This window comes from Acomys russatus, chromosome 13 (genome assembly GCF_903995435.1).
Source record: "Acomys russatus chromosome 13, mAcoRus1.1, whole genome shotgun sequence".
NCBI lineage: Eukaryota > Metazoa > Chordata > Mammalia > Rodentia > Muridae > Acomys > Acomys russatus.
In genome coordinates, this window is record NC_067149.1 from 53,640,542 (window position 1) to 53,666,980 (window position 26,439).

A 26,439-nucleotide genomic window follows, 5' to 3' on the forward strand; every position below is an offset into this window, starting at 1 on the left:
ACCCTGTGGGTCTCAAATAACCCTTTCACAGGGGTCACCTAAGACCGTTGGAAAACACAGATATTTACATTACAACTCATAAGGGTAGCAAAATTACAGTTATGAAGTAGCAACAAAAATAATTTTATTCATGGGGGTCACTACAACATGAGGAACTGCATTAAAGGTCACGGCGTTAGGAAGATTGAGACCCACTCCTCTAGGGTCACACAAGTAAATGGTGACTTTCTAGTGCAGGGATTTTGCTGGACCCTTTGACTCATGTCCTGGGCAGGGCTGTCCATTACCTAATGGCTACCATCAGAAAAAGGGACTGCAGAGGCGTGAGTCTGGGGACACAGGGAGGAGTCTCTGCTCTGTTTGCTCTGGCTGTCCTGGGGCTGAGGGGTTGGTAGATGTTTAACAGAGTTGCTCTCGTACATGGTTTGAGAGAAATGGCCTGCTGCTGGCATATGGAATCATTGTGGATCTCTAAGTGATGGGCTGGGCATGGGCTTTATGAACCATGCACATGTTCTGAGTAGGTTCCCTCTGTTTCTGAAGCCCCTCTGAGTGAGATGCCGTAAGTCTGTCTCATGGCCAATCTTTATGGTTAACCTGACTGGCTTTAGAATCAGCCCTGGGAACACATCTCTAGCTGTGTCTTTAAGGATATTTCAGAAATATTTAACTGAGGCGGGAAGGCTCACCCTCATGGGCTGAAGTCCTTGGCTGAAAAAAAAAAAAAACTGAAGAGGCAAGCTGAGCCGCAGCAGCATCCATCCCCTGTGTGTGGCAGTGGATGCGATGTGGCCAGTTACCACGTTCCCTACTGTGGTGTCTCAGGCACCATGATGAACTGTTCCCTCTTCTGCCACCATGTTCCTTGACAGGGTGTCTCCCCTGCAGTGAGGACCTGAACGTTAGAAATGTGAGCCAGGGGCTGGGCGTGGTGGCACACGCCTTTAATCCCAGCACTTGGGAGGCAGAGACAAGCGGATTGCTTTGAGTTCAAGGCCAGCCTGGTCAACAAAGTAAGCTCAGGACAGCTAAGGCTACACAGAGAAACCCTGTCTCAAAAAACAAACAAAAAAGTGAGCCAGAAGAAGCCTTCCTCAAGTTGTTTTGCTGAGTGCTTTGTCACAGCAGTGAAAACCATAGTGAGTACAGTAAAGAAATGTGCCTCACCTCTGCCTTGCTCAGGGACTAAGAGGCAAGTACACTCACAGGGTGCATACAACCAGGGGACTCAGTTAAACCAGCATGAAGGAAAGCTGGGTGACCTCACATGGTGAGAGAGTTTCATCAACTCAGAGACCCACTAAGTATCCAACAAACGGTTCTTGGGGGACCTTTTGCTTAGGGGAAACATTGTGTTGAGAGGGTAAGCTGATGGTTTCCACTGGGCCAGAGACCTTTGAAGCTCCAGGCTAGGAACAGACCAGAAGTCAGGCTTATCCTGCCAGTCACAGGAGAAGAGATCCAGAGTTTAGTAGAATAGTTGATAGCCCAAGGTCTAAGGCAAGACAGGGCACCCCCCTCCACTCTACAACCAGCAAGGGCTGTCCTTGAAAACCAGACATCTGGGGAATAGATGTGAAAGGCCCATATAGACAGGTAGCCGGGATCGAGAATAATGTTCCTTTAGAAAGAAGGATTCAGAGACCAGGCTGGAGCTATCTGAATGTCTTAGAAAAAGGGTGTTTTGGGGCTGGAGAGATGGTTCAGTGGTTAAGAGCACAGCCTGCTCTTCCAAAGGACCAGGGTTCAATTCCCAGCACCCACATGGCAGTTCACAACTGTCTGTAACTCTGAGATCTGACACCCCCACACCAACACACATAAATAAAAAATTTTTTAAAAAGGAAGAAAAGGGGTGTTTTAGAACCAAGCCAGAGAACTCTTAGACCCTGACACCTGGGCATCGGGGCATGGGGCACAGCTGGAGACAGGACAAATGCCAGCGATTCAAATTGGTCTCTAGGCCAAGAATGGACTCCAAGCAAGTCAAACATGGCCTAGGGATGGTATCTTAGTCCCTTTCTGTTGCCATGGCAAAATACCTGTGACTGAGTAATGAAAAAGAAAAGAAACGGGGCAAGGGGGGGGGGAGAGAGAGAGAGAGAGAGAGAGAGAGAGAGAGAGAGAGAGAGAGAGAGAGAGAGAGAGAGAGAGAGAGATTTAGTTCATTTTGGCTCAGGGTTGTGAAAGCTCAGGAGTCCATGATGTTGGTGAGGACTTTGGGTTGCTTTAGTCCAGGCAGGATAACAGGAAAAAAAGCAGAGGTGAGGCGGGATGAAGTTTGAGCAGCCCCCCTCCATCCAGCTGTACATCAAGCAGCTCCATTGTAACCACCCAGTTTGGTGAGAGCAAGAACCCATGGCATGGGAAGAGCATCGGACTGCTCAGGGTGGCTGTGAGCCCACAGTAGAACCTTCCCGCTGACACCTGTCATGTAGCACTGCCTCACAAGGGACCAGGCATCCATGCAAGTTGTGCTGGGTATAAACTACATTCTGGCCACAGTGGCTGGGCTGAGATACCTGGGGGCATCCCATGCTACCGCTGAGGTCTGGAGCTAGGTGGCACCTATAGATGGAGTACCGGGAATAGAACGAGAGGAGAGATACAGCAGTGGGGACTAAGCCAACAGAAGCCTCATATCTGTTCATTGTCTCCAGGGAAGATGGCCTCTGTCAGCATCTTGAGGAACTGGAAGGCCAGCATGCTGGACAAGCTTATGGGGACATTGCATGGAGTGAGGGTTTGCTGAGCTCCACTGTCGTCCCGATGCCCTCCCACGCCTCCCCCACCCTGCTCTACACTCTTCACAAAGTCCCCTCCTCAGAGCCTGTAGTCTAGCTGGGGGAGAGAGACCTTCTGAACCCAGACTTCACAGTGTGTCCAGTGGCCTGTGCTCAACCACATTCACCACACACAATGACAAAAGAGACACCGGGGACCCATGCTTATGGGTCTCTGAGAAGTTCTCAATAATAGTGATATGAGAGAAAGCCACTACCAGGATCTGTGCAGCCTCAGCAGCAAGAAGAACAACACGCTGAGGTAAGGAGCAGGATTTTGAGGAGGGGTGGGCTTTGGAAGCGATGTCATCTTTACAGCACTTCTGCTGTCACACCAGGACCAAATCTTATACCCTGACTTCTATTCAGAATACCTTCATAGCAGATAAGGTTTACACTGAGTCAGAAAAAACAAACAACAACCACCAAAACAAGACAAACTAAAATACAACAAAGACCCAGACAGCTCCCACTGGGGCCTCTCAGTCGCAGGAGGGGAACAGCTGTCATTTTAACCCTTTGTGGAGTCCATGGGGAGAGAGTGACGATGGCTATGAGACAGGGTCTGGGGCAATCCCAGGAGGCTGAAAATGAGGACTCCAGAGGCCCATGGGATGGCCCTGCTTCCCTGACAGCAGGAACGGATAGAATGGTATCATGGATACCTGTACCTCTCACAAGATGGTTGTCCTGTTGGCTCCTATGGGTTCTGGCAACATGGGACTTCCCCTGTTGGCTGGTATTTTCCCTTAAGTGGGATTCATCTGCACTCAAGGCTAGGCCCCCTGCAGTAGGCAGAACACAAGGACCTCTCCAAGCACCTCGGCAATGGAAGCTCACTAATTGGTTTCCTGCCAGTGTCCTCAGAATGCCCCTTTTTAATTGAATTTCTTTTTCCAGCTCGAGGTTTTGTACCCCTTTTAAGTTTCTGTCTCTCTTGTCTGACATATGTAGACTAAATGGCTATATAATTCTCACCAGTGCTTTTTCTAAAGAAAACGAGAGGCTCACTCTTTAGCTAGAGGCTCTAAACAACCAGTCTAGGGCAGGGAAGGGTGTGGCCGTGGGCTTGAGCCTGGGCCAGCTCTGTACTAACTCTATGACTTCTCACTGGACCCCAAAGTGAGAGATGAGGCTTTTGTATCTGTATTCCAAGGCTTTGGGGGGAAGTTGACAAAATCTTAACAGAGAGTTCTAGAAGCAAAAAGGACACTGCCGTTGGATTTACTTGTCATGGGAGGACTCTCCATAGACTTTATGCAGGCTCATTCCTGTTTAGGTGAGATAGCTTTTGGGTTGGCTTTATGAAAGTAGAGAAATGTGATTTTAAAAAATCCCTCTAGAAGAGCACTCAAGGGACTGAAGAGCATTGTGGGAGCCTCTCATAGAGCTAGGCCATGTTGACCTTGTCCCCACCTCCTGTAACTCACTCTATTAACCCATCACTGACACACATCTCCCATGAATAGCCACGGTCCCCTCTGCATACGACTGACTCCTCCTGGGAGCCATCACTCCACAGTGAACGCCATCTTTCAATGGACCCCTTGTTTCCCCGACACTTGGAATGTCTCTCCCATGGGACAGTCTCGAAGCCAAATAATACCCCAGAAACAAAGACGAAGGTATCGCACAAAGCCTGACAAAGCACACTGTCTTTTGTCTTTCCGTCCTGTGAAAACTCTGTTTCCATACTCAGACCAGGGCCGGAAGCTTCTCTATAGGTCTTCAGGTAGCTTCCGGACTACACGTATAGCACTGTTGTTCAGTTCCTGTCTCCTTCTCCAGCACCCTCAACTCTACAGCTCCAGGACGCTCTCAGGGCAGGACCTATAGCATCTCCAGAAAGGTGTGTTCAGACTGCTCCAACTTCCCAGCTGTGTCTCCCGTGGAGCGTGCGTCCAGTGAGCAAACATAAACACAAGCCGCACTCCATGATTTTGTGCCCCATTGTGGCCTTTTACTACCCACTGTGCCCCCTGCACCCACCCTTACACTCCGCAGCATCAGAAACACAGCTGTCTCATTGCTTCTTTCTCATGTGTGTTTATTGAGCGCCCATAGAGCCTGCGGTACTGTGTTCAGGATTCAGAGCCACAGTCTAGTCACAACGAGACCAGAGCTAGTACAGAGAATGTTTCATAGCTGCGGAACATCTGTTAAGGGGTCAGGATGGGGAGAAGGAATCACAAAACAAATTCCTATTCGAAAGCAACAGAACCTCCTCTGAGAGTAATATAGATTCTAGGTGCACACACCCACGCTCACGCATACACACGCGCACCCACACATCTCATCGGAATGAACACCCAAGTATGACCATTTAGCTGTATATGTTTGAATATACAGATGTTTGTGGGCAAGTAAATTAATATATATGCTGTAGGCACACACGCACACACGTACTCACACACACACACCACCGCACAGACAGGAAATCTGGCTTATGCTATCAAAGACACTATGTCTCCAGGTTCTAGTGGAAATAACCTGTCCTAGATGTCTGCAGCATGCAAAACTTGGAAGATCCAGAGAGTCAGTTTAGGAGGACAGTGGGGGCCATGGGTATGTTTCCATCCTCAGAGCCCCAGCCCCAGCACGACAGGCAACAACAAAGCCTTTGTGAAGGGCTCCAGAGGCAGAGCGGAGGAGCTGGAGGATCCCTGTCATGGTGGGGCCCAGGAGAGCCCTGGGCAAGTTCACCGATCTTCAAGGCAGAGTGGAAAGCTCTGGTTGTCCAGTGTGGTCCTCCTAACAGTATTCCTTGGGGCAGCGTGGCAGACTGAAGTGAGTGCCTCTTCTCGCTTGCTCTCTGAAACTTCCCACGTGTGCTAACGCATTTTGTAGTCATTAGATACAGATGTTTCACACAGCTGTCCCTTAAAATCCAAGTCTACTGTGAAATCGAGGTCTCGCTGTGAAGAAAGAGCAAAGGCCATAGTAAGAGTCTGGGTAAAAGATTGTAGGGTTCCCCCAGGCCTTGGACTTCTCCTGGTGCCATGAGGACAGATAGCTATGGGGTTTCTAGCTAAGGGTCTTCAGGGCCAGTCCTCAAGAATCCACTCTGGTGCCCCACTAACCTCACAGAAAGGGCTCTGATGACTAACCTAAGTCTTCCTGCCCTCACATGAAAGCTGTCCTGGGATTTCAACTAGGTGATAACCAAAGGTCAGCAGGTCTTCCTTGGCGTTACCCTCAACTACCCTGTAGACCTTCAGCATCCATGCACATATGGGGGCTTCTCAGAGAGGTCCCACCAGGCCAGCTGGAGAAATGCCCACTGGACACTTCCCTCTATACCAGACACTTGCTTTTCCAGGCTCAGCTCATCCTAAATGAGGCAGAGCTCACTTATGTACAACATCCATTCTCAAGGGCTCTCCTGGGAGTTTCTGGGAGCTGTCCTCAAGGTTGAGTTCAGAGTCCAGAAAGCCTCTAGCCTCCAGGGTTTAGAAGAATCAGTAGAGGTCACCCAATTAGGCCCGGTCATCTGCAAATGCAACTGCTATCTGCCTCCCCCAGAAGCTTTTGTGCACTAGACATTAGACTGGGTGGGTGACTTCGGAGAGCTCCCTAGGAGTCAGCTCCATGTCTCCCTTGGCCCTGGCCATGCCGGAGTTCCTCAGACTCACCACATTTTTGGCATTTGGCTTCATGGATATGGTCCCGAAGATTTCCTCCCCCCTCCGGACAGTGAGGTAATCTTCCAAGTAGAAGACAGTCTGCTTCCAGTGGGTGTAGGGAGCATCAGGGGCTGGGGACAGATGCAAGAGAGGGAAGAAGAAAGAACCAGAGATGAACAAGAGTCTGCTGAGGTCCAGGACCCACACAGAGGCCTTGAAATGTTTCTTTTTCTTTTCTTTTTTTTTTTTTTTTGGACTCAGTGGTTTCTGCCCATACCCCAATACTCAAGGGGTCAGGCCCCAACTCCAGAACTTCTGACTTAACCCAATGCCCTCCCTCCTATCCCGGACCAAGACCCACAGAGATGGTGATCTTAGTGAGGGGTCAGAAGAGAGGCATCTTGTATACCTCAGCAACTAAGCTCATTAGCATAAACAAACTTCCTCCCTATGCTCCTGTGTTAGTGCAGTAAAGACTCAGAATGTGAGATCTATAGAACAGACCATCTTAATCTGCATCATTTGTAGACTTATGTCATCATTTATACAAACTCAACAGCCCAACCAGTGTCCCAGCTTTACCAACACCCCTCCATCCTTCAAACAGCTTCTCTTGCCTGTGAGTCTGCCCTGCTGCTGCACCTTGTACCCTGGCCCAGTCCTGATGCAGGATTTCAGCCACGCCTTCCAAACAGTGCCAGAAGGAAAGAGGAGGAGATTCTTACTCCACAGACCACACCTCCTGAATAGTTGGAAGCCATTGTGATGCTTGAACCTCTTCAGTATTTACCAATGAATTCCATATAGTCTCCAGCTAACTGGGAGGGGTCCTGTGTCCTGGGATGCAGTCCTTTTCTTGGGCAGTGCCTGCCACTGGAGTACTCTTGCCTTTCCTATTCAGTACACCCTCATCCTTCAAGGACAGCCTTCTGGACCACTCCAACCGGGTCCAGTGTTCCAAGCGCACCCAGAATTGATGTCACTCCAATGTCTAGCGTGCTTCAGGGTAAACGCTTCCTCCTCACTTGTTTACATTTTCTGCAGGATCCTGGAGAGTGGAGCCAGGCCAGCCTTGCTTAGTACTGCTTAGCTCTCACTACTTTCAATCTAGAAGCACTGAATCGAGTATCAAGTGGACACTGATAAGTGGACAGTGCCAAGAGGCCAAAGCTCAGCATCCTGTGATGTATGATGCGCCCAAAGATGCTCAGCTGAAACTCATGGACTGCAGAAGCTGCACTGTATGGTGAGCTCCTCTTGGCTTAGACCCTTGTTTTCCCCCAGTGGCCTTTTCTTCCTGCTTAAAACCAATGCGACCAGCAACAAGACTTGGGTAAGGGCCCTTCCAACATGTGCAAGACTGTTGCATGGGAAATTTACATTTGCCTTACACGTGGCTTTGGGAATTACTAGGACTGAGACGTGCAGTTGCAGGAAGAACTGGATCTGTCTCACAGTCCTAGGAACGGAGTGACAGGTTCCTCCCCAGGTGTCAAGGACAGCACTTAAAGTGAGTTCAATTGTTATGTGCCAAGTCAAACAGCATGACCTCAAAGATCTTTCAAAACCCCATGATCTATTTTAATCATGGCACAGAGGCCTTTTCCCCCTTTGTTGTTTGCAACGAGCTGGCTTGATCAAATGTCAGTGGTCAGATAGAGACTAGCACAGCCTTCAATGTGTGCATTTGGAAATCAATGGAAACTCAAGGTCATGAGAGAAAGCACAGCCTGTGCTTGCGGAGTGTGCTGTGGAGGACTGAGATTTCACAGCCAGTGCCTTACAGATCCTGGGGCCCCAAGCCCACCTAGCAACCCAGCCTGCCAGGCGCACTGCTGTCTGCAGACCACCTGCTCTCAGCATGCTTCCTGCCAATTACCTCTAAATAAACTGTCAAAAGACAAGTTCTGGCTGTGTATGCAGAATGCTGGGAGTGTGACTGACAGCACTCTCGCCCCCGTCTCCACCTCCACCCACTCAGGCAAGTGTCTCTGCCATTCCTTAAGACCTTCAGTTAAAGGGATTTAAGCTGCCTCCTCTACCATCCAATCAGAGAGCTTCACTAGCTTAGCCAGGCAGGCCAGTGGGGCCGGTCTGCCTCTGACAAATGGTCCCAAAGCATGCATGCCACCCCGGTCTGCCTCTGACAAATAGTCCCAAAGCATGCATGCCACCCCTAGGTGGAAGGAACATTGTTTCAAAAGATTAAGAACCTCCCCAGACATATCTTTCCATAGTGGAGCCAGGAGCCACGGCCTAACCAGTCTCATGGGTTCTCACCTGGGTTTTCCACCACGACCAGAAGAAACAGCAGAAGTTCGAGGCTTGGCCCTGCTTTGTTTTGCATTTTCAATTTGTTAATTCTAGGAATGCGAGACACAGATATGCCGAGACATAATGCCTGCCCCATGGCTAAGGTGGATGTACTCCCTTGGGTTCTCCTGGGTAGACGTTGTGGGAAGGACAACAGGCCCTGGTTCTAGATTCTTCTTTGCCACAAGTTTGTACTGTGACCCTGAAAATCCTGTGTCACCACATGGAACATAGGTCATAACGTTTATTCCCTGAGGTCTTGTATGGGTGAGACGGATAGTGAAGAGTGGCCACACATCTCTCTGTGCCTGGGAACGTGGTCCCTGCCTGTTCACCCAGCACAGTCATCACTAGATCTCTCCTTTGCTTGCCAAAGCATCCTGAATTAAAAGCTGAATCATATGGGCACCCCACTTACAACCTATTAGTTATAACAAAACTGTACCAGGGCACTGCTAAGCCATGACAGCTGGTAGTGAGTCAGTACATGAACTGGTGTGTAAGTATCTGTCCATAGACTGAGGGATACCTGCAAAGACACACTGCCTGACTCTGGTGCTCTAGAACGCTTGGGTTGCATCTAGAATGCTGAGCTCATGCTATACCATGGAGACAGGGCTGAGTGTTGCCCATAGCTCTCCTCATCAGGGATTAAGCCCCACTCCCCGCCACTCCCCCACCAGTCCCAACCCACAAGCCATGATGGCACAGCTTTTGGTTATTATGAGGTTGAGTTCCTCTTGGGAGTATTCTGGACCCACATGTTAGCCCAGCCACCCTGCTTGTAGATTACTGATGATGTTCACTCTACCTTTTTTTTTTGGGGGGGGGGGAGCATGATCAATATTGTCTGCAATGCTGTAAGTATAAGAACATATCTATTCAAAGGTCTTTGGCTTAGGATGCCTGCCATGTGTCAGGTGAGGCTCTGAGCTTATCCAACAATGCCAAAGATGAACACAGCTTTACATTCCCACCCACCCCCCATCCTTTCTGCTTATCCTATACTCTTAGAAGACCCTCAGGCAGCTAGTGGACAGTTCAAGCAGAGCTGGAGGAACCGTGGTCTTGGGTGAGGAGTGGAAACTCGGGGAGCCATCAGAGCTAGTAGGAGTAGCCTCTCATAAGATCATCCTCCTGTGTTTTGAGGAAGAGAATTCAGCTTCCTGTTTCACTTCCTACTGGTTAAAGAATTAGTATTTCTTTGTAAGACATAATGATTTCTCTAGCTATATATTTAGAGCTGCATTATCTGGTGAGCTTTTTTAGGAATTAAAGACTGTGCAGTGAGAGGCTTTTTAGACCTGGGAAATCACTCAGTGCCACAGGATGGCGAGAACCACCATGTCTCCAGCTCAAGGTCATTTCTGGTGATTATCATCCTACCTTGAAAAGGAAGTAATCCTTGAATGCAGCTCCTCTTAGGGACACTGCATTCCACCCACCTCCCAGCTTTCCTGGATTGCTAGGCAGCTCCAACCCTCCTCCCACACCCTCAGAGGATGAGTTCAAGGGGACAGGGACAGCTGTGCCCCTGGCTGGCAGAGCCTGGAGCCTCGGGTGCTTCTGCCTGGTGCTGCAAAGCAGCCAGAACCATTAGCAGGCATCATTTCCAAGCTACACAGTATGTGATTTGCTTTTTTTCTTTTTTTGACTGGGTCCCCCAGAGCTGGCTGCACTGAATCTGAGACGGGAGAGTCAGCGAGGGAATCAGCGGGGAGGGGCACTTGCCAGAGACGGGAGGAATGCTCTCACGAACTCCCACAGCCAATATCTTGTTTTTGCACATGCATGATTGCATTAAAACTTTCTTTTACCATAGCCAGGACATAGGATGGCTGGAAGTGGGACATTTAGATTAAAAATAAAAATAAAAAATAAAACAAAGCATGCAAAGATCTTGATAGTATCTAAACCTCTAAGTTCTGAGGTGGCTTACAGGAAGTCCTGTGAATACGACTTTGTTTATTTACATTTATTAATTATAAATATAACCATATATCACATATTAATCCATTTAGCTGATATTTATATTTTAATTAAGTATTTCTCAACAACTCATGCACTTATATTCCAACGGAAATAATAATAAATTTAATTCCAGCTACTCTTTGCATTGTAGTTAATAATTTAGTTCCATCCCAGTTAATAATTTATCCCCATCTTAGTTATTGTGTTAGGTGGTAGGTTCATGAGTACTCATTATATTAATAAACAAATAAGCCAGAAGTGAATCATGCATGCATGGCCCAATTGTGATAGTATGTCTTCAACCAAACATTGGAATTTATCAAATTGTATGCACCTATGATCCTGAAAACCAAAAGATATTACTCTGTCAGTGGCAAGAGTGAACACTTTGAGTAGATGGCAAGTCCAGATGAGTCTAGAAAAGAAGTCTTTGACACACTAGACACAAAACTGGTGCTAACCTCCCAAGAGGGCTAAGAGACTAACCAACCACATTGTTTCCTCCGGCCCTCAGCAAGCAGGATCCGAGTTTACAAGAGGCATGCCTTGCTGGGGAGATAGGTTTGTCCTGCCCGAAGCGAGTCAAGCTCAGCTGAACTCTAGTTCAAGGTGGTCTTGCAGGAGGGCGGGACTTCTCAAACTCAGGAGCTATGGCCACCTCAACATTTTGCTAAGGCATATATGGTTGGGCCCCCCTCAGAGTTTCTGAGCTGGTGAGTCTAGGCTGACACCTTCCTAGAGTTGAGGGGTGTTGAGGCTATTGTTCACAGACTACACTTTGAGGGTCACTGCACAAGACACGGGAATCAAAGACTTAAAGGACTACAAACATCCTTCTGGAAGCCAGCTTAATATAGCTCTACACAGACAAGAGGTGATATGGCTTGCTAATGTCTCTCCCTAGATTTACCATGGTTTCAGCTTGAGTGGGGTAATGGTAGGGGTTACTCAGCAGATGGAGGGCACTGAGCCTGGGGTTAGATCCTTTAAGCCTTCATCTTCTTTCATGAACCCCATGGGTGGCAGCTTGGAGTTTGGACTGAGCTTCAACCAAGCTTCCTGCTCATGGAGCCCTCCGAATGTCAAGTCTGCCACCACAGAACTAGGGAGTCATCTCTTGACAGAAGTCCAGTAGACAGACAAGAAGCCTTAATAAGAGTCATGGGTCCAGACCTAGGGTTTAAAAACCCAAAGATTTTCCCACAGTGCCTCTGCCACTGACTCTCTCATCACCCACAGGGTAGGCGCTGCACTATCACCATCTGAAGATGGAGAGATGAAGCTAGGTGCTATGGCTCCTGCACCACCAACTGTCCCTCTTCGCTGCCAGACCAAGTCTTCTTTACTTTTCAAGTTCAAGCAGAATCTCACTTCCCCTCTCTAGGCTGCTCCAGTGGGGAAACTGAGCTCAGCTCACCTACTGATTGGTGAAGGAGGGCAGCTCTGGATGATGGCCCAGACCAGGGGGAATCGCTGGTCTTGGTAGTAAAAGGAAACACTGAATGCAGGACAAGACTTTCCGGGATTGAATGGATTTGTTTCTTTGTTTTGAGACAAGGCCTCACTATGTATCCTTGGCTGGCCTGAAACTCACTACGTAGAACAGGCTAACTCAAACTCACAGAAATCCATCTGCTTCTGCCTCCCAAGTACTGGCATTGAAGGTGTGCACCCCACACCTGGCCTGGTATTGGATACCGGGAGTCTTCTGCCTCCTATCCACAGGTAAAAATAAATCTCCCCCGCCCCCTGTGCCATACGTCTAAGAAATACGTAGTTACATCTGGTAGAACATTCCCTCTGCCACTAGCACACCTATTCTGCTCCTAAGAGCACACTCCTGGTTTCCAGGAATTCATATGGAGGGCACTTAGCCTGTGAACCTTTGTCCTGGCAGCTTAAGAAAACTATCACAGAGAGAAAGGGGTTACAAGAGCCCTCTGAGAAAGGACATTTCTGGGTCACCATGCCAAATGAACAGGCAGAAGCAATGGCCCAGTGATGAAGAAGTTCCCTGAGTCTAAGGCATGGTGGCGGGTGGGGGGAGGGGAGCTCAGAGTGGCTGTGCTGTATGTGGAAGTGATAGGAAAGAGCTTGGGTATATGTAGCAAGGAGAAGTCTGAGGACCTATGGAAGGGCTAAGACCAAACCATGGGGCTCTCTCCTGCCAGGCCCAAAGGCAATGAGGTACCTCTGAAAGCTGACTAGGCAGAGGACACAGTTTGTATGCATCTGCCAGAACTTGTATGTTGGAAATGTGGTCTTCGGTGAGTGCATTGATGTTGAGAGCTGAAATCTTTGGGAAGAGGTGATTTGTCTTGGGGCTCTATCTTCATGAATAAATGAATCCAGTCCTGGGTGGATGGATCTATGGGTTATCATGTATCTTAGTTACTTCTCTATTGCTGTGAAGAGACATCGTGGCCAAGGGAACTCTTACAAAAGGAAACATTTAATTGGGGGGGGGGGCGCTTGCTTACAGTTTCAGAGGGTTAGTACATGATTGTCATGGTGGGAAGCAGACGGGCATGGTTCTGGGAGCAGTGGCAGAGCTTTGCAACCTGGCCCACAGATAGCAGACAGAGGGAACAAAAGACTGGTCCTGATACGGGCTTTTTAAGTCCAAGGGATACGTACCATGAAAATCTTTACTTACCAAGAAAGTGGGTCAGAGGAGAGGACATCTGATTGAGACTTTGGGCAAGAGTAGCATGGAAGAAAGGGGAAATAGTAGGACCCACAGGGTCCTGGAAACCTACAAGAAGAACTTTATGACAGGCAGATCTGGATCCTGGGGTCCTCCTCAAACTAAGGCACCAGCCAAGGAGAATATAGGCAGTAAGCTTCGAACCCCTACCAAGACCTAGCTGACAAACAGGATATTCTCCACCATTGAGTGGAGAGTGAGATCTGACTCTCACACAAACTCTGGTGCCCCTTTTCTGACCATGTCCCCTGGATGGGGAGACCTGGTGGCACTCAGAAGAAGGATAGCAAGTTACCAAGAAGAGACTTGATATTCTAAGAGCATATATAGGGGGAGGAGGTCTCCCTCAGTCACAGACATAGGGGAGGGGAGGAGAGAAATGGAAGGGAGGGAAGAATGGGAGGAAACAGGGGAAGGGCTAACAATCTAGATGTAATATGAATAAATTAATAAAATTATAAAAAAAAAAAAAAAAAGCTCAAAGTCCACTCTCAGTGACAAACTTCCTCTAACAAGACCAGACATCCTAATCCTTCCCTGAAAAGTTCCACTCCCTGGTGACTAAGCCTATAGGGACCATTCTTATTCAAACCACATCATAGGAGGAGACTGTTGCATAGGAAAGCTCTTTCTCATTCTCTGTCTCTGTCTCTGTCTCTTTCTCTGTCTCTGTCTCCGACTCTGTCTCTCTCTCTCTGTGTATCTGTCTGTCTCTCTGTCTCTGTCTCTCTGTCTCTGTCTCTGTCTGTCTGTCTGTGTGTTTCTCTCTCTCTCTCTCTCTTTCTCTGTGTCTATCTCTCTCTCCCTCACCTTTGACACCCTTTGCCAAGTTAAGATGTGGCACAGAAAAAATAAATAAATAAATAAATTAAAAAAAAAAAAAAAAAAAAAAGATGTGGCACAGAAGCCTCATCTGATGCTAAGCCAATGCCAGCACCATGTTTTTGAACTTGCCAATTTCCAGAACTGTGAGCCAAATAAATTTCTACTCTTCATAAGTTATCCAGACTCAAATGTTTTGTGATAGTAACAGAAAGCAGACAAAGATAATGGAAGTGATCTTCTGGGAATATAACTGTGACCTTAACAAAGAATAGATGCAGGTGGGAAAGACAAGAAAGAAGAAAGAGGCCAGTTTATAGCCCAGTGAGAGATGTGTCATCTTGCATAGAGGCCATCCCCTCTACACATACCTCCCACTTGTGCATATGGGCTGTCCTGGGGCCAGAAGGGGCTCATATCAGAAGCTCTACTCTGTATCCCTCACACAGAATCTTCTCAATTCAAGCTAATCAGACAGACATATACTTGACGAATTTCCAGAGGACAGGCGCAGTGAGAAGGACCAGCAGTCAAAGATACATGCCACATAAGCCTGATGGCCTGAGTTTGATCCCTGGAACCCACATAAAGGTAGGAGAGCATCAACTCTGCAATGTTGTCCTCCTACCTCCACATGCACATGCATGCTACAGCACACCTGCCCTCACACACCACAACACACACGTTATAATGATAAATTAAAAGTTTCAAAAGAGACTCTCCTTCCGCAGTCCACGTCTCCTGCCTTGCCCCCACCCAGTGTTAAGGAAGAAGTCAGATATTAGCAGGCTGGAGGTGAATGGGATGAGCCCTTCCTCATAATCAGCTGATTGTAAAGGCAGAAACTGAAATAGCAGGACTTGGATAATTGGTCAATATGATGTAATCCAGGTCTATCTCTGGTCCCAGGGGAAGACATGACACTCTCAACTGCCAGGAATTGCCTCCATCAGATTGGAGTGTGCGCGTGTCTGTGAGGCATAGTCTTGATTGTTAATTGATGTGGGAAGACTCGGCCACTGTGGATGGTACCATCATCCCTAGGCAGGTATGTTCTGGGATGTATAAAAAAGGAGGGAACTATGAACCTGGGAGCAAACCAGGAAGCAACGTTCCTTCAGTTCCTGTCTGTGTTCTTGCTTTGACTTCCTTCCATGATAAACTATAAGCTGCAGGATTAAATAAATAATAATTTTCTCCTCAAGCTGCTTTTGGCCATGGTGTTTACCACAGCAACAGAAAGCAAACTAGGCCAGCCTCCATTCTCATGTGTTCACACAAGTGCGCATACACTAACACTTAAAAACCAGACACGGTTAAAAGTGAACATAAGTGTATAAATCAGCACAATGATCTGTCTGACCACTGCCTGTGCTTGTTTTCCTCCTCAATGGTCCCTTTGGCCACTGTCTACTCTCGCCCTTGAAAGTGTATCATGTTGTTTTATGGTAAGCTTGGTCTGTGTTCTGTAATATACTATGGATCATAGCAATTCTTTCTTTAGAGTGAGTCCCTGATGGCACCCATGCCAGCTCTCAGCTTTGGAAACTCTACTCTTATCATCTTTTTCTTCCCCTTGGGAAGCCAAGAGCGTGGGGGAGATGCATCCTCTCCTCAAGTGTAGAAAGCTTGTGAGATGTCAAGTCAGAGTCCCAACTGACATCTGGACAAGTTAAGGCCGGCCCTGGTTTCTACCCTTTAAGCCTTATGGAAGCACAGAGGGAAAGTTCTAGAAAACCAACAGAGAGCTCACCTGTAGAAAAACCCATTTTCTTGTGGCACTTGGTAAATTCAATATTAAAATAGGTGACGAGGGCATGGACGTAGTCGTTCCGCTGTATCTGCAGGCAGAAGGCAGATGTGAAGGACAGCTCTTCCGTCTTCACAGTGTAAATGTCCACTTCCTGCAGCCCAGAGGAGAAAGAAGGCCAGAGGCTTACAACCCCTGCTATGCTGAAGCCCAGTAGCCTCACCCCTAGAGAAAATGGACTAGACACTACTTTGGGGTGACTTCCAGCTGCACCCACCACCCTTCCAACTACCTCCTCCATCTTTTCTAAGGTGGCAGATGCTTGGAGAATGGGACAAGTAGAATTGAATCTAAATCTGAGCAGAACTGAACCAGAAAGGCACATCCGCTGGGGGCTGAAGGTTGAGACAAGAGTGATCTAGGAGACCACACACCACCAAAGCAAGTTGGAATGGATTCCAGTGACCATCCAAGCATTGCTCCCTTCTAGTCATTCACAAAGTGTGGGCCCCCCCACAGTCAGCATCTTTATTACATGGGAGAAAATTCTGAGTCTGGTGAGGAAAGTCACCACAGACCTTCTCATCAAAACAGCAGGATCCTCCAGGTCTCCCCTGAATCAAAGGACTTGCCCTCACCCCGGCTCCCACCATTTCTTTTGTGTGTGTTCAAGTTCCTCAAATCAGAAGCACTAAGTGTTGCCTCAAGAGTGAATCATAAATGGGCTGGTAGAAGTTCCATTGGCCATCATTTATAACAAACCTGGGCAGGTTTTAAAAATAAATAAGAGGGGGAAAATACCAGGCGAGAAGTCTCAGTTTGGACTGGGGAAAGCGGAACACAAAGAACTAATAATTCTCACAAGTTCAGCTAGAGGGTGACTGAAAATCGATGTTGCGTAGGAAGCAAGTATAGTGGAGAGACGATTCTCCGGTTCTCCGTGTGCTGGTCTTCTGTGTGTGAAGGATGCTGACCAATGTGTTACTTGTTGGCTGTCCTGAGACAAGAAATCCTACCGGGAGCTTCAGAGGCATCCAGACAGATGCCAGTGAGTCTCAAAGAAGAATTTCCCCTTGTGTTGGGGTGTGTAGCAAGAACTACTATTTTGGGGACTCTGGAAGAGACAGTCAGATGCCTGTGGGCCAGACAATGCTCTAGAGACCTAGAAACAAGACCCATGAAGAGGCAAAATGGCATTGGGTAAAGGACTCCCTTTCTCTCTGTATTTTAAAAATCATTAAAAGGGAAAGACAAAGTGTCATAAGACTTGTGAAGAGGAAATATGAGTCACAGCAGCCAATCAGATCTCAGTCCTGATGGGGGCGGAGTGAGCCACCATGACCCTTGCGAAAGGGGAAGCACTCTCAGATTGCCCAGGAAGAGGGCAAGTGTGGACCTAGAACGTGAAACCCTCTAGTAGTTGGCAGCAAGAGGATGGGTGGCAGGGTCAAGTGGAGCCTTGTGAGGTGATCACTGCAGAGTTTCTAACCTAAAGACAGAGAGTGAGAACTAACCAAGGGTAGACCTTGGTTCAGAGGGGCCACCTTAGATGGTATAAAACTTCCTGTCCATCCTGATAAGTGACATCTTGACCTTTGTGACAGCCCAGGGATACTAGTCCTGTGCCTACCACATAGTGCCTTCCATGTCCAGGCATCTTCAGAAGCGATGGAGAGATCCCACGTCTGCTGTCCTGACTTCTACCCACAGGGCAAGCTGAATGTCCAGCCCAGCTGACGCAAACCCTTTAACCTTCTCCTTAGTGTGAACTGCTCCTAGCTTCATGTTTGTTTCTCTCATCATGATTTCTGGTTCCTTATCAGCCTAACTTTTCTAAACCGGGTGTAATGGTGACCGCATCATGGTGACTGCATCAGGCCCTTTGCCCTCCTACTGGGAATCACTAAGCTACAGGGTTCTGTCTGCATTCAAGACTGATGCCCACCCCATCTGCTCAGCAGAGACCCAGCCCCGGGGAGGGGGTTGCTCCATGGTAGGGAACCGCTTCAGAGGTGGTGCCTGACAAACTTTCTTGGTGTTCAGGGTCCCTCCAAGCTGCACCTCATTGTAAGTTCTCTGTAGCTCCAGAATGCAAGAGAGTGCCTCAGGCAAACTGAGCAGTGATTAGTGGCACTTGGTGACTTTCTTGCCTTTTTCTCATCCAGGTCCTTTCAAAGCTCCTCCATCTTTCTCTCTTGGTCCTCAGCCACCAGCCTAGCTTGACCTCTTGCTCTCAGGCAGGAGCCTTGTCCCTTCCATCCTCAGCCCCTGCCATGTGTATGGGCCCCTTTGGAGATAGCAACTATATCTCATTGTCTTGTGTGTCCTTGGTATATAATTCAGTACCAACAGGCATGGTGCTCACTCACCATCCTCCAGAGCAAATCTTCCTGCCTGGAGCCTTTCCTTCCTTCCTGGCCTTGCTTTCACAATCAGCCACCCACTCCAACGGTGCCACTCTTGCTCTATAGCCTTCAATGACTCCCTATAGCTCACGCCCAGATCTTGTAAATGTCCCCATCTACCACTTCTATTTCCTTTTTGTCACTTTTCACAAGAACACATGTGCACACACATATGCACACACACATACATACATACATAAACATGCACACACACACATAGAGACACATGCAGACGCAGACACACACACACACATACACACACACATTACTTAGGAGGACTTATATAAGCTTCTACCTCCACACCCTCTAGTTGATTCCAAAGTCATTAATTTGGGAAACTGCATCAATCAACATGTTACTGGTTTCACATTGGCTTTGCTGTAAGGGACACGCTGAATGAAGGCACCCTGCTGTGTGAAAATTGCATTTCACTATCTATTCTGGCTATAGCTGCCTGTCTCTGGCCCTCTGGGTAAAGCAGCTTTTCTCTGTCCCCGGGGTCTTCCAGCAAAGTAACCCTTTCCCATTCTTTGGGGGAAACAATGCTTTCTGTATTACAATAGTTAGCTGTAGAATTAACTACTCTGGGAAAAGGGAATTTGAAAAAACAAGAGTCATAGACTTATTATGTTTGTTTGGATTTTGTTCATGAGACAGTCTCACACAGACCAGGCTAGTCTCCAGCTCATTAAGTAGATGAAGCTGGCCTTGAACTCTGATCTCTTGCTTCTACCTCCCAAGTGCTGGAATTACAGGTGTCTCCCACCATGCCCAGCAGAGATTTTCTAATCAGTAACTTTACTTTAGGTTTACAGAACCCAAAGCAGCCAGTGACAGCAGTGAACAGCTGCCCACACCTCGTAGACCACTAATATCCTGAAGTCCAAGTACCCCAAGTGCCCCCATGTTTCCCTGTCTCAGCCTGCAAACCCAAAGCAAGATGAACCTGCTGGTGTCTGGGATGTTTTTCCTTGCCCCAGTGACCTGTTCTGGAGTTACTAGCTGTTTTTTAGTGATGAGCAACACACTTACATTCATGGTTTTACACACACACACACACACACACACACACACACACACACACACACACACCATCTAGCAGGAATCCCATCTCCAGACAGCCTCTTAGACTATCCACCAACCAAATGTCAGCTGCCCTATCTTGGGTTAGCTGACAATGTTCCAAGGGTCCTAGAGATATTTGCATCTTAATGGGGGCCTCTGAGGGAACATAAGGCTTCCAGGCAAAGGTCAGTGAAGCTGTGCATTGACATGACAACAGCTGAGGCAGATGGGTCCCATTTGTGGGAATTGGATCAGATGGGGCTTGGCTTTGGAGACACAAAGGCCTGGGGCTCAGGTGCAAGCCCACAGCTCAGCTACAGTCACCCCCACTGATGCCCCTGAGTGCAAGTGCTATTATTTGGAAGGGTTCTCTATCTCTCATTTGTATCCTTGAGACCTCAAGGAAATTCACTGCCTTGGCCTTAGGCGATCCCAGATAGCACCAGGGATCCTCAGGGAATAAACAGAAGAGCTCCTGGCCTCTGCTACCCCACCTCTCAATAATGTCACAAATAGATGTCTCCAGGCAGAAGTCTGGTCAAAACAGAGTCTTAATTATAATAAAGTGTCACACTCGGGCAGTGTTAATAGCTATGAAAACAGCAATTAACTGTGTGAAGAAGGGCAAGTGTTTTCCCAGAAGGCTCCGTGAGATGCTGCAGAGAGAGAAGGCAGTGGGGGGGAGAGAGTGCTGCAGGGGCAAACATTCTCCCTCCTAGCTCAAGCTCAGAAAATGCTAATAGGAAGAAGAGTCACAGGGCAGCAGTGAAAGTGGGCATCGTGGCAAGTGGCGTCCGTAGTACCAAGACATATTCAAAGTACTTCTGAGTTTCAGTGGTGGGGAACAGATGTGACACCCAGCCTCCTTCGTTGTCTAGTCTGGCTGCTTGGCATGTGGGTACACCGAGGTGCAGCCATGGCCAAGGAGCTTGCTGGTACCCAGCTAGGAGGAGGGAAAAGGAGTCACATGGGGGCTGAAGGTGGGGCAGAAACTAACCAATCTGTGAGGCCACCAGCAGGTGACACATTGAAACACAGGGGACACATTGCAAAGGGAGTCTGTAAAGGACAGAAACCACCTAATGCCCCAAAACACTGGTAGAGTTTATCTCCAAGCTAAAGCTGCTTCTCGCAGGTTCCTAACCGCAGCTTTGATGGGTATGTGTTATTTGGGCAAATCTATAGCGCTAGTGACTTCTACATATTCTGAAATTAATCTGTCTGTCTGCCTGCCTGCCTGCCTGTCTGTTTGTTGTTTGTTTGTGGTACTGGGGATTGAACTCTGAGCCTGGCACATGCTAGGCAGGTGCTCTACCACTAAACTACTGAACTGAATTCTCCCCTTCTTGTTTTTGTTTTTGAAGTCAAATCAAGTTAGGTTGCGGAAGAGGGCCTTGAACTCTCTATCGTTCTCCCTTATCCTCCTGGAATACAGAGACTAAAGACCTGAGCCACAAGGCTCAGCTCATCTTCTGAACTCTGAGGGGAGTGTCTTGACCAGAGAGTGAGCTTCTCCCATTTCCCTTGTTCTTGTTCCAAGTTCCAAGAAGAAAAGCATGGGGGGGGGGGCGTATAGGGTTTGTAGGAAGAGGTGGCCGTATGTCCCCACCATGGTCCGAGCCAGAACCAATCAGAGAAGGGATGAGCTAGGAGTACTGTGAGCCTGGGGATAAGAGGCCAAGACTTAGATCTGAAGCCAACCCTCTTGGGCAGGATGCTGCAGAGTGAGGGTCATCAGGGGACCCTTCCTGCTGCCTCAGGGATGGTTAGAACCAAAGGCTGAAGTGGATCCTGTGTCCAAAATAAAAGGGATTCCTCATGTGGGCAAACAGCAGCCTTTTGAAACTTCCCCTCAACTTTGGAGCCTGGGAATTGGTCCCCTTACTTATGCTAGAAGGGCTCTAAGCCACCTGTCCCAGACTTCCAGGAAACAAGGGAGGCCCAGGGCCCCAGAGCAGACAACAGGCAGGTGGGCTGATAAGATCTATAAGGAGCCATGGGTTTACACCAGAAAATGAACTTTCACCATATGAAATGGATGTCTTTGAGCCTAAAGGACCAGAGGTAGAGGTCTGTCGGTTGTACCTGTTTCAGTATACTATGGTAGCGCACGGGAGTGCTAAAACAATGGAGAGACTGAAAAGACCCATCTGGCCTTGAGCAGTAGCAGCTCCAGGGAGGAACTGAGGTGGGAAAAGTGATGGAGTGGGTTCAATGCTTATTGCTACTCTTTCTAATTAGGTATGTTGGGGAGTTTAGTAAGAAGAATGGATTAGGGACCAGCGTAGCAAAGATGCTGACCAGCTAGCCATCTGCACTGAGGAGAACCTTGTAAAAAACAAGGCTCAGAGCACAGACAGGATGGGCCTGCAGGCTCTGTCTGTGCAAACCTGACGTGCGTACTTGGAATGGTAGAATCATGATGTCTCGGCGATCTTACACCAGATGATCAGACTCTCAGCCCTGAATTGTCCTGTAGTCTCCATGTTTCTCCTGCCTCCCAGGAGTTCGGTCTCTGACACTCCTCCCCTGCCTCACTCACACCACCAGGGGTATCACTTTGTCCTCCCTCCCTGCCCCCTTCACCACCATCACCACCACCCCTGCCCACTCCTAGAAGTGCCACCCAGGAGTCAACTCAGCAGTTCTGCTTAGTAAGGTTGCTAACTTTTGACTTGTCACCAGGCTCTGACCAAAGTGGCCTTGGCATCCTCAGAGGGGAGCCATACAAGGAGCTGGCATCACTAGACTTTCCAGAGTGACACACCTGGGTCCTTAGCATACCCAGGCCCAACCCAGATGAGTCTCCAGACCTTTATTAAACAGGCATTGGTCACCACTTGCTTGGGGTCCACGATGTCCACCAGGGGCTCCCTCATGGCAACGTCCCGGATGCAGGTCATGTCAAAGCCATAGACGTTTTCCCACCCTGAGAGAACAGAGTGAGACATGAAAGGCAGGCAGCAGGGCCTCCAAGCTCAGGCAAGCTCCTGGGCACTACAGCACAGCCTGCCTAAGGCAAGTGAGCGAGGTGAAGCCTCTGTTCCCTTCGATCAAAATACTGTAAGCATCGCTCACCCGCAAGGGGAGCCTTGCAGTGAAGCAGCTGCTTATTCACACTACTGTGTCACTCACACCTCTAGAAAAGACAAATCCCATTCTGTTGGATCAGTCAGAGGTCAGGGAGGCTGTGAAACTTCTCCAAGTTCACACATCTAGAAGGTAACGAGGCTAAGGCCATTGCCCACAAAATGTGTGACATTTTCTGGCATGTGCTTACTATCTCCTCCTCCAGATCATTTGTTTACTTTCTTGTGCCTGGGCCTTTGGTCAAGCTTCCTCTTCCCTAAAGGCCCATCTGAATGTTTAATGCAGTTGAGAGAGGCACAGGCTCACAAACGAACCAGACTCATGTTTGAGTCCTGGCATTGTGGCTTACTCTCGGGGCTCTGGACAGACTCCCTCCCTCCCTGAGAAGGTGCCTCAGAATCCCAGCCTGCTCAGCAGGAGGATCCAGGAGAGTGCTTACCTCCGCCTTTCAGCCCCCCCCACCTCCACCATCCCCCCACCATCAGGCTGAAGGGCTTATCTCATAAGAAATCTTAGGGGCTCTAGGAAGGAGGAAGGCTTAGGGTGTTGGAGTAGTTAAGTGAATGTGGTCTGGTGACCCAAGACAGCCTTTCACAGTGGTGATAATTGCTTTTGCTAATTAGTCATTTTGGCCTAATCTACCCAACAACTCCTTGAGGGTGCACCTCCAGGCTACAGATGAGAAAACTATCCCAGATAAGTGGGCATCTGGCTGATACACAAACCCTGACCCAAAGTCACATGCCAGTCCAGGGACACCAACATGGAGACTAGAACCAAGCTGACCCCTAACCTACCAGCTGGGCCCCAGTGTAACAACAACCAGGCAAGCAAAGTTCTCCTTGCCCAGAGGAGAGCCTGGGCAGGGGCCCTGGTCACTAGCAATCTGGATCTCATTAATCTGTTTGTTCTGAAGGTTTTAGAAATGCTTTGACAAGGATGCTTTTGTCTTAAATCTCATTAAATATAAATTTTCTTTTAGTGTTCATCACACAAACGGTGCCTTAGGGAACTCAGGTCCCCGGTGTGTCTTGAAGAGAGTGGGTGTAGAAGAGGGAGGTGTGAATGGCCAGTGAAAGAATTGCTGTTCTTTTCTAAGGTACACAAAGATCTCTGGGGTGGCGGGGAAGCAGTCAGGGAGAACAATTATTTCCCAGAGGGTGAGCACTGGTGAGTCCCTGCTTCCAGGGAAGATGCCAGTCATGGTCCATTCAATCACAGGAGGCTGGTGCCAAACTCCGCTTGAAACCCACATTGTGGGGGCTGGGGAGATAGCTCATTCGGTAGAGTGCTTGCCTGGCAATGATGAAGCCCTGGGTTCCCTTGCCAGCACAGCATAACACTAAGTGTGGTGGTACACACCTCTGATCCTAGCACTCAGAGGTAGAGGTGGGAGACTCAAAAGTTCAAGGTCAGCCTTGGTTCTATAGTGAGTTCTAAGCCAGCCTGACTACATGAGACTCTGTCTTCAAAATAGACAGATAGATGATAAATGATTGATAGCCAGATGACAGGTAGATAGATAGGTAATCATAGATGAGACAGATAAGAGATAGATAGATAGATAGATATAGTTAGATGAATAGATAAATAAATAAAATCCATATTCTGAGAAAGAAGCTATCCAGTGGGCAACACGGTAGGCCTCAGGGAAAACCACCTTGGAGAATCTGGAGGCAACTCTCTACCCTCTTCCCAAATGACACATACATACAGAAACAGGGCCTTAGGTATAAACCCCTCCACGCAAAACCCTGTAGCTGTGCACCTGTTCTTCCAGTCCATGCACCCCCCCCCCAGAAAAATTTCTACACAAGTGGTCAACAAAATGTTAGAGGTGACATGTGTCAGGGTTGATGGCCTGAGTGTTTGGAATTCAAACCTGAGCTCTTCTGTGTCTGCTGTGCAACTTTACACAAGCATGACATGTCTCTGAGCCCCAATCTCTTATTTCTTTAAAATAGAGTGGTTGGTGACAATCCCCCAGGCATCTTATGAGCTTGATGGGTTACTACATGCCATGTGCCTGAGACAGAGCCAGGCACAAAGAAAGACCTTGACATGTGACAGTCATCACTGTGTGGTTCGAGCACCAAGCTGAGCAGCCCTGTGCAGGTCAACCGTCTTCCCAAGTCTCACGTGTAACAGGAAGGGTTTGGCTCCATAGTTTATTGTTCTAGAACCATCTGCAAGGCTTTTTAAGGTGCAGATTCTGGACTCTGACCAGACCTACTCCAGATGGGAGACTTGAGAAGGTGGGCTTCTCAAACATGGTCACTCACATAGAGAGAAACCTTCCAGCTGCTTGATCTCTGGGGGTCTTTTCAAGCCCCGAAGCCATGAACTTAAGGTCTCATGAACTTTGTGAGCCCACTTCCAGCTACTGTGGACCCTTCCATCCTTGGCTCCCACAACATCTGGCACAGCACAGGCCCACAGCTGGTGCTTTTCAAGCTGAGGGTATTGACAAAGAGGATACGTCTTTCTTTGCAAATGCCTCATCTAGTTACCTTTACTGGGGCTACATAATGTCCTATGCCCCCAGCTGGACTGTCCCACTCCAGCCGTTCGGGGACAGAGCACCCAGTATCTTCAGAAATGCATTTTATTGATTCTGTTGACCATTCATTTCCCACTAGACTTCTCGTAGAGGAAGAGATGGGAGAATATGAATCCGGCATGTCAAATTTTCCATCGCAAGGATCTGTTGTCTGTTGGAGTGTTATCATCACTTACCTAAGTAACATCAGAGGGGCCTGAGAATCTTTTGTTGATGGACTAACATTAATTCAGAAACACACCATGATACCTCATAATAGATGCTATTAAGGCAACATCAAAGCCTGTGACCACAGGCCTATTGACTGGAGCCCTTATCCCAAAAGGCCATCAGACGAAAAAAGCCTCTTTTCTGGATATTAAGATCTCTCATCTCTGTGTTGCTGCTTAACATACAGTACCCAGCATCAGTGAAGAATTACAAGACACTGAAAAGGGTAAAGTATGACCTAATATCCTAAGGGAAAGAATAGGCTAGACTCAGCTATAGCTCAGATGTTGTAATGGCCCCACAGAGACTGTGAACTAACTATAACAAACACGCTCAGGAATCCAGTGGGAAAGGTAAAGGATGCGCAATGGATGGGGAGAACACGTCATCAGTGAGAGTCTCTTTAAAGGCCAATGAAATTCTCCAAGCCAGAATCACACTGTCAGAGAAAGAGTCCTGTAATCAGCTTGTTAGCTGAGTGGACGGACACATCGAGGAAATCATCAATAAACCCAGACTGGTTCAATAAAAATAACCCAGACCTAAACACAGTAAGACAAAAAGAAAAGATATCCAACATTCACAATATAATGTCAAACACATTCATGATGGACCTCTGTGAAGATGAGAAAGATCAGACAGAGAAAAGTACACATTTGTACAGATGAGGGCTCAAGTTTTTCCAGGTTAATGAGAAAATCAACCTACACATCCAAGCATTGAATATAACCTCGATCAGGATGTGTACAAGGAAAGACATGCTCAGATAAATCAAAGTAGAACTTGAGGTGGGGGGGGCAGGGGGAGAGAAGGTTGGGCAGAGAAAGAGACAGAGACAGAGAGACACAGAGAGAGAGACATATCCAGAAAACAATACACACAAAAGATAATATCTCAAAAACAGCAAAAAAAAAAAAAAAAAAAAAGCCAACAACAAAACAAAAACAAAAAATAAAAAGCCAAAAACAAAAACAGAAATACAGACTCCTGGCAAACAAACAGAATACATAGTGGAAAGTATGGCAAGTTAGCCTCCCCCTCTTCCTTTGATGGGAAGGATCTGAGTTTTCCTGTGAGGGCTGGAGGACAGGGCTGCTGGCTCTGAATGCCTCCAGAGGAAAGCAGGGTCCCTCAAGGCTC

At 48.0% G+C, this 26,439-nt stretch overlaps 1 protein-coding gene across 1 annotated transcript in view; it reads right to left on the reverse strand.

Moving 5' to 3' along the window:
- Nucleotides 1–4,813: 4,813 nt before the first annotated feature.
- Nucleotides 4,814–26,439, reverse strand: part of Prmt8 (protein arginine methyltransferase 8) — an 86,981-nt gene continuing 65,355 nt past the window's right edge. The window contains exons 7-10 of the mRNA XM_051155430.1: nt 22,253–22,368; nt 15,973–16,123; nt 6,416–6,537; nt 4,814–5,698 (exon numbers count right to left, since the gene is read on the reverse strand). Of these exons, the coding sequence (XP_051011387.1) occupies nt 5,615–5,698; nt 6,416–6,537; nt 15,973–16,123; nt 22,253–22,368 (473 nt within the window). The 3' untranslated portion in view covers nt 4,814–5,614. The remainder of the gene's footprint in view (nt 5,699–6,415; nt 6,538–15,972; nt 16,124–22,252; nt 22,369–26,439) is intronic.